Source organism: Eupeodes corollae, chromosome 1 (genome assembly GCF_945859685.1).
Source record: "Eupeodes corollae chromosome 1, idEupCoro1.1, whole genome shotgun sequence".
Lineage (NCBI taxonomy): Eukaryota > Metazoa > Arthropoda > Insecta > Diptera > Syrphidae > Eupeodes > Eupeodes corollae.
This window is the reverse complement of record NC_079147.1, coordinates 310,551,986-310,567,931: the sequence shown is the minus strand read 5'-3', so window position 1 is coordinate 310,567,931 and position 15,946 is coordinate 310,551,986. Positions and strand designations below refer to the sequence as shown.

The 15,946-nt window shown below is 32.2% G+C and overlaps 2 protein-coding genes and 1 pseudogene across 2 annotated transcripts; 1 reads left to right on the top strand and 2 right to left on the bottom strand.

Annotated features, from left to right (window-relative positions):
* The first annotated feature begins 3,209 nt into the window (after positions 1-3,209).
* LOC129939331 (ER membrane protein complex subunit 8/9 homolog) lies at positions 3,210-4,076 on the top strand. The gene is made up of 2 exons (XM_056047308.1): positions 3,210-3,501; positions 3,558-4,076. Exons 1-2 carry the CDS (start codon positions 3,298-3,300, stop codon positions 3,960-3,962), a joined length of 609 nt encoding a protein of 202 aa, XP_055903283.1. The 5' UTR covers positions 3,210-3,297; the 3' UTR covers positions 3,963-4,076.
* Positions 4,077-5,782: 1,706 nt separating this feature from the next.
* On the bottom strand, positions 5,783-5,880 carry LOC129943625 (U6 spliceosomal RNA; annotated as a pseudogene).
* Positions 5,881-9,066: 3,186 nt separating this feature from the next.
* LOC129939615 (guanine nucleotide-binding protein subunit beta-2) lies at positions 9,067-10,785 on the bottom strand. Its single transcript, XM_056047689.1, has 7 exons — positions 10,571-10,785; positions 10,291-10,506; positions 10,002-10,231; positions 9,739-9,940; positions 9,531-9,660; positions 9,382-9,468; positions 9,067-9,304 (listed from the first exon to the last, which is right to left on the bottom strand). Exons 1-7 carry the CDS (start codon positions 10,637-10,639, stop codon positions 9,198-9,200), a joined length of 1,041 nt encoding a protein of 346 aa, XP_055903664.1. The 5' UTR covers positions 10,640-10,785; the 3' UTR covers positions 9,067-9,197.
* Positions 10,786-15,946: the final 5,161 nt, after the last annotated feature.

Below are 15,946 nucleotides of genomic sequence, written 5' to 3'. Positions count from 1 at the left end.
TCCACCTATCTAATAAGTAGGAATACTTCATAAAAGTATTGATTTTTCTTGCTTGAATTCTTTAAATTCGTAAAACAATATTGAATAGGAGAGTAGGTATGGTTTTAGTGTACATTACACAACAACAAACAGCTGCAAGGTAGCAAAATAAGATTTAAGATTGAATTTCACAATATAAAATCATTCAACTTCGAAGGGTTGGTTTTTTTGAGGATAACCCACAAAATATAGTTATTCATTGATTCATGGAGACACTGTGTAAATATAGGTACCTAATGAGTATCTACCTATGTACGTGTCTTACGGAATTTATTTTTAAATTATCGAAACGTTTCCTTTTCCCATGGTCATATTAGTTAAAACATGTTGTGTTTTCCCGAATTCTATAAAAAGTGTCTGCAAAAATGACGAAACAATTAATATTCATGATGCTTGGGTTTTAGATGATGCAAATAAGTCTCATGTTAGGCCTTTCTGTTGATGATGAAAAACAGTTGTCACATTTCATGTAAGTAATTAAATTTCATTTAAAAATCAGTTCTATTTGTTATAAGATTACATCTTACGTTATAGAAATTATTTTTCGAAAGGTATTGATTCTAAAAACAATAATTTGTATCTGCAAAAAAAACACTTTTGTTTAATGAAAAACGAAATAAATTTTGTCATGGATTTGTAAATTAGCTCTCAGGGGAAGACATATAGGCACAAACAGTAGTTTGTAAAATTGTATAAGATAGATCTTATATTCCTTGCTCATTTAACACATCCATTCCTAATACTGATTATTTAACTATAGACTATATTCCAAAAACTCATTTGTCTATCATTTTTTTCGTAAATCAGACATTTTAGAGTAAGATTTGAACTTTACTTATTTTTCGAACGAGATCGATTGCACATCACAAGATTGAAATATTTTAGGATTTAATGTGATTCCAATGTAATACCAAACATTTATTAAAAACGTTTGACTGGGATGTATTAAAAAAGGTAATGTGAGTGAATTTTGATAAACAAATTATTGTATCACATTTGAATTATATTTAATGTGTGTTATCAATTTGTATAGAGCTTATAAAAATGACATGGATTGATTTCTTTATCGACTTTAAATAATAATTCATTACTTGAGTATTTCTGCATTATAATTGTACCTTCACAGAACATATTATACCTATGCTTGTATTAAAATACACGTGTTTCTATTTCTTTTAATGTTGTGTCTTTTTTATAATATTGTCTAATCAAAAATACGTTTAAATATAAACATTCTAGTCTCATACACCTTAAATTTCCTCGAAAATATAAAGTTCTCTTTGCCCGACCGGTTTGGCAAACAATGGGGTGGTTTGATATTTTTAATTAAGTAGATGTAATTATAAATTAAATCACCTATATAAATTAGTTAAACAGGATTGTTATAACTTTTTAACTAACATTGATTTTGAATCTTTACAATATCCGGTTAAATGTGCATTCCAAGAATCATTTGTTTCCGTAGAATCTTTCGGTTCTTGAGAATGCAAATATTGTTAAACCTGTATGTAGTAATATGCCTTGTTATATGCATAACTTATAAAATGCTTAACCATTGCGTTTCTTAATATAAAAAATAGTAGGTATTTTATTGATTGTGGAAGTATGCAGATGCAAACAAAATGTTACAAAATATGTCCGAATAAAATTACTGCTTTATGAAGGTTTGCCCCTAATGAAGGAATTTTAATAAGCCAAACTTAATTTCCAGGATAAGTTACACACCACATACTTTCACCAATATGCAGCACAATAGTTTGATGAAAATGTTATCTTACCATTCCTAGCTGTACGAAGCTAACCTTTTACTCACGTCATTGCCTTGTTTTAGTATAGCTAAGAAGCAAATCAGCTGACTCTTTGACAGATTAAATGTGTTTCTGAATTAAAAGAAGTTGCAGGAAATTGTCTTATAATATAAATGGAACATATCGTGACGTAATTTTGAAATCAATACCTATTAATAATTTGGAAAAAAGTAATGCTGCTTTGAGTTAAGGGAGAAAAGAACTTAAATATGCTGTAAGTTGCTTCCAACTACTTGGGCTTAACTTCATTGGCCTACTAGATATAGACTGCTAGTAGCCAACTTCGTATAGGTTCCGTGGAAATATTTGTACTTTGTCAAATAAATGTCTTTACTTTCTTTTACAAATAAAACTACTTGTAAGCAAAAAAAAAAACAGATGGCGTTTGAAAATTATTTATAATATTTTTAAGGTGGAATTACTTTTAACCAGGGTTTTGTATGACAATTTCCATACCCATATCTAGTATGTAATATAATTGAACCGAAAATTATTAAAAATTTCTCAGGTGGCAGAGTGAGCAGTATTAAGTTAACGAGCGTAATACAATCTGAACACAAAATGAAATATTTTAAATTTCAGATTTGTTAGTGCTAAATACATACTAAGAAAACAAATAAAATTCAATTTTACACTTTTCGACTCACCAAAATCACTGAGATCTTTCGGTCTGCCACCCACTACACAACTCAAAGGTGCTCCTGCTTCATTCGTTTATTTTAGATTAACACGTACTTATACGCACATCTTTGTAAAATACAATTTTTATACACCGCTTTTTTCCTTCCTTAAAAAGTTTACACTCATACTTACGCTTTTAGAAATGTCCATCAGTTTAATTTTGAGCCTTACTTTGGTCGCCCATTAGTTTACATTGTTGTATTTGTAATGTAGACAAATTCCACCAGAAAAATTGACGTTTTTTCACGCGTACATATAATAAAGTACTGAGTTTTTAGTTGGAATTTCATAAATTAAGGTAGAAATAACACGCATACTTAAATGACTTTATGAGTCTGATTTCCGGTTTAGCTTGTTGGCGAACCAAGATGGAGGATTTATATCTTTATTAGAGTCTTTTTGGTTGTATCACGCTCTGTGTTTCCCTATTGTTTAAGAATTCAAAACCAATACTTGTATACCGACACCTCATTTTTTAGTTTTTTTTCCTACGCTCACTCATAATATGATCAACTGGAATTTATGTTCTTACTACCTCGATCGATCTGAAAATTATACTTCCAAACGCAATCCACATTATTTTCCAGAACATAATTCTAGTGTGCGTTCAGAAAACAAAGAAAAATCAGTACATCTGGCAATGATACATTCTACTGCCATCAAACTGTCACTTGTAAATTTAACCTGTCATTTTAAAACGTCACCAAAACAGGAAGTTTTAATATTTTTAATTGAACACATTTGGATTTAGGTTTTTTTAAAAATAAAAATGGAAGAATATAAAATATCTGAAAAAGCATATGCAAAAATGATATTTCATGCTGCAAAGTATCCCCATTGTGCCATAAATGGGATCTTACTTGCCGAAAAACCTACTTCTGGTCGCAACGAATCTGTGAACATCTCCGATGCAATTCCACTTTTTCATCAATGTCTCTATGTCACTCCCATGGTTGAGATAGCCCTTGCCCAAGTAATAATAATTAAAAAAGTACTTTTAAATTATTTAACCAAATTCTTTAAATTCAGATTGAAGCAATGGCAGACAGCCAAGGCCTGATAATTGCTGGTTACTATGGTGCTTCAGAAAATTTCTACGATGCCTCTGTGGAAAAGGCTCCAGCTGGAAAAATTGCTGACAAGATACAAGAGAACTTTAAGAATGCATGTTTTGTGGTAATTGATAATAAATTCGTTTGTCACACAGCAGAAAAACCTGCAATCAAGGTATTTTCTCACGGAGAGGGACATTGGAAGAAGGCTTCGTTTACATTAATCCATTGCCAGAACACATTAGATGCAGTCAATTCGCTTCTGAAGCGTGGTGCCATGAAAGACATTGTTGATTTTGATAACCATTTGGACAATCCAGAAAATGATTGGACAAATCAATATTTAAATAGAGATCTTAAGCAGATAATGGCTATGTATTAAGGATTTAAAAAACATTACTTTTTCGTATTACCTAGCATTTGTGGAGGTATTAGCATTTAAACCAAATAACGTTTATATGTAAAAGCATATTAATAAAAAAATATAACAAAAGTTTTATTGTGTTCAACCTCATTCATTGAAAAGTAATATCAATAACGTACCATCAACTTATTGCTAGAATTTAACATAGTCAATCATAATGGTTTTGAGTCCAAAAAATATATGGGTGTCGTCTTTTAGTTAGAAATATTATATCCTAATTAAATTTATTTAGGTCATTGGCTTAGTAGTCAGAAATTTGTGCTTAAGAACTCTACCTCCGCTAAAAACATTCAAACTACTATTTACCATTTTAGAAAGTTAATAATTCGACTTGCATGAAAAAAAAACAGTTAAAAATTTATGAGATTTGACCTAGGCAAAGAAAAAAAAGACTAAAGCAAAATTAAAAAAGCATTAGACTTACACAAAAACGGTTAAACAAAGAACGAGGACCGATTAATAAAAATTAAACTTACAAATTTGTGATTCTGGTGAGATGAAGAATAAGCAAATTATTATTATAATTTTATTGAAATACAAATAAATTCCATTATCAATAATTAAAAACTAGATAGACCGATAGCTACCAGAACTTTTCGCTAATTTTGTAATGAAAGAATATGTATGCATTTATATAGATAATTTTAACTTAAGAATAATTTTATTAACTGATCTTATATTAATGTCGGATATGTTTGCTTAAAGGTGATGGAGGTCTCTATTAGAGATGGTTTTGGAGATGGAGTTGATTTTTTCGCATATATGAGGTATTGTAAATGTTGGTCTTTCGTCACAGAAGTAGCAAAGTGGGGCTGGTTCCTTGGTGATTAGATGTTTGTGCGTTGAATTGGTATGTCCCATTCTGGGTCTTATGTAGATTTTAGTCATCGAGGCTGATAGGTAGCAGGATATAAAGGTGTTTCAGCGCCTGGATTGATCATTGAATAATGATGTTGATATTCGCACCAGGACTCCTTCATCTTATTTTTGTTAATTGTTGAAAGATATTTTTTTAAATCTTTTCGGTTAAATTGATAAAATTCCATAAGAGGCTTCTCCAGTGCGCTTTTGGCTTCTCTGTCTGCGTTTTCATTGCCAACGATATCTGCGTGGCCTGGTACCCAAACCAATCTGAGGCTGTTTTCTTTCGTAATAAGTTTGTTTCAGATATCAGCAATAATGATAGAGTTGTAGTTAATGTTTTTGATGGCATTAATTGATGACAGGCTATCAGTGAAAATAATTGTTTTTTTGTTTTTCAATTGCCTTTAGTATACCAAAGGCTTCTGCAGTAAAAGTGGATAATGTAGAGTGAAGCAAGCCTTTGCTGATGATAGAGCCGTTTTCATCCACTCCAGCGAAAGAAGTTCTGTATTTTGTTTTGGACGCGTCAGAAATCCAAAGTTGCCAACCCAATTTTGTACAGCTTTCTTTTATTTCAAGGAACATTGCTTTATATACTACATTGTTTGTAGTTGCTTTTGGATATTTTTCTTTGGCGATTTTGATGTTGAGGTCAGTAGCTGATTGAAAAGCTTTTTGGAGAGCTGAGTAATATTTCGGAATTTTTTTCCGCTTCAGCAATTTCTTGGTATCGTCATGAATAGGTGTGGAGTATTGTGAGTTGATTTTTTGGATTATATGCCAGGTAAGAAACTGGTTTCTGTTGGTAAGTGAAGGGAGTTTGACTTCGGTTAAAATATTTTATATGGGAGTTGTGCGAAACGCTCCAAGACAAGTCCTTAATGCAGTATGCTATGGTGTTTTTAGAAGCTGCAAAAAATGTGGAACGCTTCGCAATTTTGCGTGTCATCCTTGCGCAGGGGCCAAGCTAATCTTCTCTTCGAATACGCAAATACATATATATGGAACATAGTGGCAAGACTTATGAAAAGAATTATATATGGAACATAGTGGCAAAACGTATGAAAAGAATTAGCTACGAAATAGTGTACCAACATACGAACATTTATGTCATCCTAAACAATGAGAATTGGCTGCAATTTCGAATAAATAAATACGAATTGTTTTCATTTTATATATTTTTGTATGAATTTTCATCACGAATTACATTGTTCATAGTATCAACAGGGGAACATGTTTTCATGTTAGACTAAACATAAATACCACAAAATGGATAAGACGAACCTGTCATCGTACGAACGCTCTGTGAAAAACGTCTTTGAACAAAAGTTATTACTGTAGAGTACATGGTCGATGGACAGTTAGTTTTATTTACTATAGTTTTCATAATTACATATTTCAGAGATTTAGTTGTAGTTGAATAGACATATACTATACTCTAAAAATATACTTCTTTTTATACCGTCCATGGTTTACAATTCTTCGACCATTCTTTTTCATTCATTCATTTATTGTATTGTAGATTAAGGTACAAAAGTCTTACATCTAACTTAAGAGTTTTAGAACTTAACATTTTGTTCTTTTCAGCTTTAACATATTTGTATACAATAAAAAATAGATACATTTATATAATATTAAATTAAGAGAAATTTCCACAAAACAAAACCTTTATGTAATACTCATAAACTAAATTGCACATATGTAGATCATTTATTAGACTGCTGTCCGAGAATTGACATTTATACATAAAATCTGATACATATTCTATAGAAAGCCTAGCAACAAGATTGACATTAATTTTTTCATGTAATTTCAAAATAGTTTAGGTAATTTGAAAATTATTTTAAATACTTTACTTTGTATTATTTGTAATTTTTTTTTATGGCAGGTCGCGCAATCGCACCAGACAGGAACACCGTTCAATAAGATAGGTTGAAAGATTGTTTTATATAAAATGAGTTTGTTTTCGGTACTAAGCTTTGAACTTCGACTAATGAATGGGTAAAGTATTCTAATATACATATTGACTTTGTTTATGGTATCCATAGTATGTTTTTGAAAATTTAACTTTTTATCCAATGTGATACCCAAATATTTACATTGACTTTCCCACTGTATATTGGTATTATAAAATTCAAGAAAAGTTGATGGTAAATAACTGCTTTACCTGCGACGTGTAAGGAAAACGGCTTGATACTTAGTATCATTGGTTTTAATTTTCCATTTCTTAAAATAATTATCAATCTCTTTAAGTGATGTTTGCAATGAAGACAATATTTACAGGGTTTACATTGGTAGAGTGTATTGCAGTATTATCTGCAAACATTGTCCAATGTGTATTGTTACATGTGACCCTAAAATCTGACACAAATACATTGAAGAGGATAGGACCCAAAACTGATCTTTGAACGACACCAAAAGGAATATCCAAACATTCTTAATTACGGTCTCGAATAAATACAGAAAAAAGTCTGTCTTTTAAAATTTTATTTTGATCAAGAATAGAAGAAATATACACATTTTAATTTTATATAAAAGTGCTTCATGCCAAACAGTGTCAAATGCTTTCTCAATGTCCAAAAAAACCACCCTGTACCTAAACATTTTTCAAGCCAAGCCTTTTTTTTTATATAATTTTTTAATCTAACAACTTGATGGTTTAAACTATTTCCCGATCGAAAGCCAAATTGTTGTTTTGGCAGTATTTGATTTTCTGTTATGTGTTTAACTAAATAGATAATAGTAGGAATCTATGAAATTTAATACAGGAATTATAATCTATGTATACTAATTTATTATAAATGCGAAAGTAACTCTGTCCGTCTGTCTGTCACGCCTAAACTACTGAACAAATTTGCATGAAATTTGGTATGGAGATATTTTGATACAGTAGAAAGGACTACTACTACTGCGTCATTTACCCGGCTACTTTTGCGCCGGGAAAATGACGCATTCTCATTTGAAAATTCAGGTGGGTCGATCGCTTTTATACCTAAACTACAGATTTGAACAGATTTAAATAAAATTTGGCAAGGAGATAGTTTGAGACTTAAGAAAGGACATGAGTTACTTTTGACCTCGGGAAAACAACGCATTCCCATGGGAAAAATTACTCTGATCGCTTTCACTCCTAAATTACCAAAGATTTCAATAATATTTGGAAAGAATTGGTATTACGAGAAAACAAAGCATTTCCAACCCTTATGAAATAAGTTGTCGAACATTTTAAACTTATCATAGACTTATATTAATGCGGACTTTGGGCACCACGAGCCTCAAGCCCTCAACGTTAGACGTAAATTGTGGATCGCACAAAGTTGCTCAAGCTTTCATCGCCAAACACGAGCCATGTAGGTACAACAAATAATTCACTGGGTCTGTCTTCTACTTCTGTTTCGGCTGAAGCGCGGGGCAAGTGCGTGGATGGGAGTCGCACGTGGTAGACAAGGCAGGTGGCGTTGGTGGAAATGCGGCCTTCCCGCATGCAATTTACAGAGAAATTCTGCAAATATTTTATTTGTCGTGTAAATTTAATTGTTTCTTTAATACTTAACGATCTACTCGGCTCGTCTTTGATCATTCAATTTACCAGAAGTATAAGTAGATAGTTTTAAATTAGTTTCTTTAGTTCTTCTGCGTATTTCTTTTAATATTAATACGTGTTAATTTTTTAGTTTAGTATACAATACCTACTTAATTTCTATTTATTTTGGTTCCTTTTAGTCTGTAAGTAAAACTCAAATGCAAATAGTTACGACAGTCGTTACAATACTTACTTAATTTAAATAGAAGCTTTTAAATAATCTACGTTTCTTTTAAATTTATAATTAATCATGGTTTCGTTTACTTTAAATTTGATATCACGCTAATATGCCTGGAACACGTAAATCTAAGCTAGCTCGTAGTTCTAGCAGAGCTCGAGCTGCAAAAATAGCTAGAAGCCAATAGTTCGAAGAACATGCCCAAACCCATTTGGCCTTAGATGCTGAGAGCCATAGGGCTCATAGAGCTTCTGAGCCTGAAAGAAGGGTCAATCACGACGTCTTTTAGATGCTGAGCGTAATAGGGCTCAAAGAGCTTCTCTGACTTAAGATCCTTTAATGAATTCAGTGCAATATATTTTTAGACGCTTACCTCGATATGAGTATATAGGTACAGTACGGAATGTGTGTATTAAGTATCACCCTAATAATATATGTATGTCTGCTACTTAAACATATAACATCATTTTATTCAAGAGAACCATTTGCTTCTTTTTTTATTAATTCATAACATGATAAAAACATTCCTTATAATTTTGAAATACCATACATAATAAAGCAATCTTCCTTAGACCCAGATGCGGCACTGCTGATCCCAGCTAGTTGAAGCTAAGCACATACCATTTGGGGTCATAGCTATGCAAGTGATGCGGTTTTCATGACCAGTTAATACTCCTTAATTAGTACAAAAATAAAACAAAACATTACACAATTGAGATTAACCATTAATGTTAAAATATATAAAGCCGTACCATTGTGAACAACTTTCATGGTATCCCACGCATGAATAGTTCCTTCGACTGCACCGCAAATAAGATATCTTCCACTATAAGATAGAGCTTAAAAAAATAATAATTTTCTTAATAAGCTTCCAGTTTTCTGCAGTGTCCTAATTTATTACCACAAGATGTAAAGCCCGTATTTTTGTTCGGTGGCTCGTAGTGGCCAATTTGCTGATCTGATCGTATGTCATATAAACGTGCTGTTTGATCCTCAGAGCAAGTCGCAAAAGCATGACCACTATTGTGATACTATAAATCGGTATATGAAGTTACATACGTGTTATAATCTGTAAATAATATAGAGAAACTAATTTGTTTAATACTTACGCAAACAGAATTAACATCCATTTCATGTCCGAAAAACATTTGTTTATGTTTATCCTCACGCACGTCCCAAAGCTTTGCAGTTTTATCCACCGAGCCTGTTATGTAGGTCTTCATGTCGGGTGCTAGAGAAATTGAGGCAATATCTCCAGCATGTCCGTTAAAATCCATTGTTTTAACACCCTTCTCAAGATCCCAATGACATCTGCAAAATATATAATATAAAAACCAATCTGTTAGAACTCGAAATATTCGTTGTAGTTTACATTTTCATATCTCCTGAGCCAGTGATAAGAGTGTTATCGTCTAGAAATCGACACGAGCTTAAAAATCCTTCATATCCAAGAAGTTCTCTAGTCATTTTAGCCACACCAGAAGCGTCGCGATTGTTAACATCATAGATTGTGCATTGATTGTCCATCCCTCCACAAGCGACGAAATTTCCTGATGGTGAAAAGGCTACCGTCATAACCCAGGCCGATCGTAATGGTATAACCTAAAACCACAACTCTTAAGGAACCCTAATTCCTTTGAACTTAAAACTATTTTACTGACTTGAATTTTATTAGCTGTCCATGTATCCCAAATGATTAACTTTCCGTCGAGTGATCCTGTCACACAATGTCGATTATCACCAGCGAAATGAACGGAATTTACTTTGTTAATGTGTCCTTTAAGGATCTTTTTCGATACAAGTCTTATTTTCGGTATATCCGACATATCAGAACATTTTTCCTCTAGTTTGCAGTCTGCTTGAGCTTTTCCTGCATCCTTTAAAATACGTTATTGTTAATATGCTTCATATCCTTTTTAGTTGTAATTTTAAATTCCAAACCTTGAATTTTTGTATCATATCGTTGATTTCCTGCTTGAGAGCAGCTGTTTCGGGATCGTCTTTAACCATTTTGATTGATTATGGGATGTCCTTAAAGTAACTGATATCCGTTTCCGTTTAACTCTTTTGTTTTCACTTTTCGAGGAGTATTTCTAGCTGGAATCGGTTTCCACCGCTTTAACAGAACAAATCGAACTAAATAGTTGGCATTTCAAATTCAGCGAGACAGTGCCAGTCACGTAAAATGCCAGTTCTTTTTTCTTTAATGCAATTAGCTAACTGGATTAAACAATTACAGCGATCCATTCTACTAAATTTTGTATTGCGTTTCGAGGGTTGTTATGCTTCCAGATGGCAACTTAACAGTTGTTTTTCTTTAATTTTTCAAGGGTCTAGGTAGAGACAGAGAGGAGATAATGATAATTTCTTGGGAAATTCTTCTAAGAAATTCTATTCTGTTCCAGTTTCCACAAATTCTTCTAATTAAATAGCTTCTATTTTATTGATTTAAACTTTGTTTTCTTTTACAAATGAAATATGATTGCACAATTTGTGTGTTGCTTTCATAATGAGACTTTATTTAAGCACTTGAATGAATCACGCATTTGCTACTTGCAAGTTGCAACATTGAAAATCAATAAAAACCTATATACGAGTACCTCGTTGCGATTGCGATAATCAATGAAGCAGAAAATTATAAAATTACTTTCCACGTTTTCTCTTGGTGGCTACACTTCCTATAAATTAGTATAAAAGTATAGTAAATCAATTGACGCAAAAGGAGTTAAAAGTTGTGTGTTGCAGTCTTGACCGTTTATTTTAGTCTTATTTTCAATTGTACTTTAAATGTTTTACTTTGGAAGTTTACGTATAATTTTTAATCTGTAATTTATTCATCATCATCCGCTAATCAAACCGGATCCAGTCCTGGCGCCTTCCATAAAATTTACTACAGGAATCGTGCTTAATTTTTGTTCACCATATTTTCTCCAAGGTAGATTACAAAGAGTTTATGAGATAAAAAAGAGACAGGTTTTTAATTTGTTTTCTATCAGAGAGTTTTTTTTTTTAATTACCATTCGGTTTAGGGACGTTTAATAAATAGTTTAACACTTTCCCACAGCATCAATGGCGGATCCAGGGGGGCATAGGGGTCATGACCCCCCTTGGGAGATAATTTGTTTGTTTTTTCGTAGGAATTCCCTTCAATTCAAAACTAATCGTACTGCGTTATATTTTGAATTATTTATTTTTTGTATATGAAAACAACAAGTCAAAACAAACTCAAAAAAAACTCAAATTTTGATTTTCGCTCAATTTAAAATTTGAAAAAACTTAAGTCATGGTTTAAATTATTTTCATAAAAATTGTTTCTAAGAAAAAGAGCAAATATTTATGTTCTTAAGAAGAATCCTTGAAAAAGAGATCATCAAATTTATATTAAGTTGCCTTTAAATTCCTTAAATTAAATTTTATCAATACATATTTTTGACACACATAAATAGTGAACATTGAAGTGATTTTTACTTTCTACATATAGGAACTATATAGCAAGTTTTGCATCAGTAAACAATTTCGAAGTAGAGTTTTTAATCAAATATGACATTACAACAATAGAGATGTCGAAAAAAGTGGGTACCCCGATTCCGTCCGTCTATCTGTTTTTCCTGGCCCCTTTAGTCCAAACAATTGTGTTGATTAAGATTTTCAGCCGATTAGTGTAAGGCCTTTTTTTTCATTTTATTAATACGAAAAATAACAGCAGTCCCCGAACAAATTTTTAGTTCAAACATGTGATTTATCTAAAACTTTTTCTAAATGTTGTGTTCTTTCTACAAGAAAGACACATTTTCTTATTGCTCCAGAAGGGTACTTCACAAAAAACCTTTATTGTGCTTTTATGTTTTCTCGAGAACTAATGGAACGATTTCAAAATTCTTCTTTCTGTGCAAGCTCTTGTCAATGATCAAATTGATGATGATTTTTTATGATCAAAAATGTTTTTTTGACGCCTTTATAGGATCAAAATACGAGTAAGCATATTGATAACGATGGTAATAAGGGACTCCCGGAAATTGAGTTCGAAAAAACTACGTCAAAAAAAGCCCGACATTTTTACTTATCAGATCCTCTCTAATTTTCTGGATTTTTAAATTTTTGCAGTGTTCTTCGCATTAATAGAAATGAAAACAAGAAAAGTATGTTTTGTTTTTGGAAAAGGCAGCGTTTCAAAATAATTTCCTACATTTCTGCAGAAATGCACCAAAAACCATCTAAGCTATTGCATTTTAGCTCTTAAATATGGCATATTTATAAAACTGTTGAAATCTTGGAATGCTTTCATATGAGTCATCCAAATTAAATAGTTAGACCATACCTTGCTGGACAATAGTGTTCTAAATAATTTGAAAACTAAAGTTGTCATTTTAAAAATTATTAAATTTTGTTAGCATCCTTTATAAAACATTAAAGCACATTTTTAATCGGTGAGTAAAAACTCTTCAAAGTGTGTGACCCCCCACCCTGATGAAAGGTCTGGATCCGCCCTTGCATAGCATTCTAACCAGATAATGAGCTTTGGTTATTCGTTATTTTCGAAAATTTTATCACACGGTCCCAATTTCGGAGTTGGTATAACTCTACAGTTGCAGTTGCCTCGAAACAGGTTTATTTTTTAGTTTTCTTCTCTGGAAAGTATCACTTTTTTTTATTATCCTTTGCATCGTTGTTATTTTTGGCTGATACCTAGCTGTTAGCCCCCATTTAGTCGATGGTAGAGTTGAATTTGAGACAAGCCATAGAATAAACTGCTTTTCTCATGATGTTCTTGTTTCTGCCTCGAAGCTTTTCTGATTGTTCCCATATTTTTGTAGATCAGCAATATATTTGCTTACAGCAAGTGTCGTTGCAATTTCACGCCCTGAGAGTCCTTAATCCTTCAAAGCATCTATTTTTGCTCTTTCTGTAGCAGTCAAAGTGTTTCCAGTTGTTTAGATATTCTATATTCCACTCTTTTAGATATTTTATATAAAAGTTTTAAGAAGATCGACTTGTAAACTCCTGCATAAATATTCGCAGTGGCCTTATCCTAGTAGAAGCCTTTTTGGAATTTTTAAATTGGTTCAGAGTTAGTTTGTCTTTCCTTAAAATCAAGTATGTTACTACTTTTAACAATGGGCAGGCACGGACTTGAAAGTAAGACAAGATTCTAGCATCTGATTGGCCAGCTGCCAAAAAATTGCCTTTCAATTAATGCAACTTTATTGGAAGTTTGATTGGAAAGTTAGTCAAGTCTCTCTAATTATCAAATCAAGTCTACTTCTGTCAAAATGACAGTTGATCATGTCTCTTCATTCAACTGAAAGCTGACCATTATTACTCTGTAATTAATTTATTTTCTGCACAACTTCATTTATTGTTTTCTGTAAAAGGGTTCCTTGTCAAATTGGAAAAGAAATAAGTTATATTTCTTTACAATACAAAATACAAATCGTGATGGACTTGTAGCTTGCCTGAGGAGTGGTTTGTAGAAAATAATGTTTTTGGTAGTTTTTGTACTACGAACTTAAAGTAGAGTTTTGTGAAGTAAAGTTCTGAATTTTAAATTCATGACACTTGAAAAAATAACTAGTTGCCTTGGTCAAAATTCACGTTCAAATAATGAACTTGACTGCAAATGAAGTCCCTTATGTTGTCGGAACCTGCCAATATGACGTCATCGCATCATTCCTGAAATTATTGTTGAAGTGCCAAATAGTTACGATTCCAGGTGAGTTACGATTCGAACCACACACTTTTATTATACCATTTCCAATGTTTTTGGGTAAAAATAAAAGTAAATATAGTCGTTTTGCATACGAACTTTCATAAAGGCTTGTGATTATTCTTAACTTGTGCTACAAAAGTGGACTGGTGAGTTTTGAAAGTTTACTAAAATGTTATAGTTTTAATTACGTTCCTGGTCCTGTAAGTTGACCAATATTTGTAATTCAATATTTGTTTTCAATTAATCTGTTCACATTTAACCATAACTCTTTAAAACCTATTTTTTTTCTCAAGCTCAAGAATTATATGCTACCTACAGTCAGATAGGAAAAGCCTACAGGTATAATAAAAAATGGTATATCATTGCCATTAGCCTTAAAGTAAACATAATTTACTGTTACAGAGGTTAGGTTAAAATGGATGTCCATGATGGAAACGGACACACTTAAACCAGTTTAATGGCCCAGTGTGATACCACATGAATCTTGAGGCTTCCTTTTAAGCTCAATGGAACCAGTTTGAGTCCTTTACGAAACTTGAGAGGCTCATTATGCTGATATGATTTAGATGGTTATAGAAGAATTCTCTCAGGTAATTCTTGCGTTTTCGAGCTAGAGCAGGGCATGTACAGAGAAGGTGAAGAACTGTTTCCTCCCCTTCCTCGTCCAAACAGTTTCTGCAAAAGTCAATAGAGAATACGCCTAACTGCTTGGCGTGCTTTCCTAATAGACAGTATCCGGTTTTATGACATCTATTATCGAGCTTATATGCGATCTGCTTATAGAGGTAGCAAGATGAACGCTTTAAATCTAGTGTTGGCCAGATGTTTTTCGTGACCTGACACGTGGTGTTTGCCTTCTTCATAGCGCCTTGCATTAGCAACAATTTACAAATAGCGATTGTTAGTTTGTCCCAAACGTGCCAGTTAAGGCAACTATACTAGATTGGAAGGTTGATGGAAAGTTAGTCAAAAATCTTCCTTAATATCAAGTCAAGTCTACTTATGTCTGTATGCCAGCTGATCATGCTTTTTCATTCAATTGGAAGCTTAGCTTTATAACTCTATGATTTATGTATTTAGGTGCTGTAATATTTGTTTTTAAAATTTTGTGTAAAAGTGTTCTTTGTCATATTGGAAAAGGAAAACGGACTTTACAAAAGAAAACAGAAATTATGGTAGACTTTTAACTTGTGTAAGGAATTTTATTTAAAAATAATAATTGCTCTTTCTTTCTTCAAGTAAAATTTCAACATTGAAATTAATAACATCTTTCTCTTACTTTGCGTTCAAAGTATGCAGTTGACTGCAAGTGAAGTCCATTATGTTTACCAAAATATTCCAGGTCCATATTTCAATTAGGAAGTTGACTGTTGAATTGTTAACTGCCATTTGTTGTCAATTTTGAAATGAAAACAAGAAGTAAAAGATCCATTCAATTAAAAAAATCTAAATATAAATTATCTATGCCCATGAAGTCAAATTTAACATACCTATTTGAAAATGACTAACAATTTATTTTAACTAAAAGCGTTAATTTAGCCCTTTATAGCTTATGCACAGACATATTCGTGACATAAACAATTTTCAAAACTCTCTGGCAGAAATTTATT

What these genes read in the sequence shown, in the direction of transcription:
- LOC129939331 (XM_056047308.1), top strand. Translation starts at nt 3,298, where the DNA reads ATGGAAGAATATAAAATATCTGAAAAAGCATATGCAAAAATGATATTT. An exon ending in TTGAGATAGCCCTTGCCCAA is followed by an intron (nt 3,502 to 3,557) that starts GTAATAATAATT and finishes CTTTAAATTCAG; the next exon opens with ATTGAAGCAATGGCAGACAG.
- LOC129939615 (XM_056047689.1), bottom strand. Translation starts at nt 10,639, where the DNA reads ATGGTTAAAGACGATCCCGAAACAGCTGCTCTCAAGCAGGAAATCAAC. An exon ending in GGACAGCTAATAAAATTCAA is followed by an intron (nt 10,232 to 10,290) that starts GTCAGTAAAATA and finishes TTGTGGTTTTAG; the next exon opens with GTTATACCATTACGATCGGC. An exon ending in TACGGGCTTTACATCTTGTG is followed by an intron (nt 9,469 to 9,530) that starts GTAATAAATTAG and finishes TATTTTTTTAAG; the next exon opens with CTCTATCTTATAGTGGAAGA.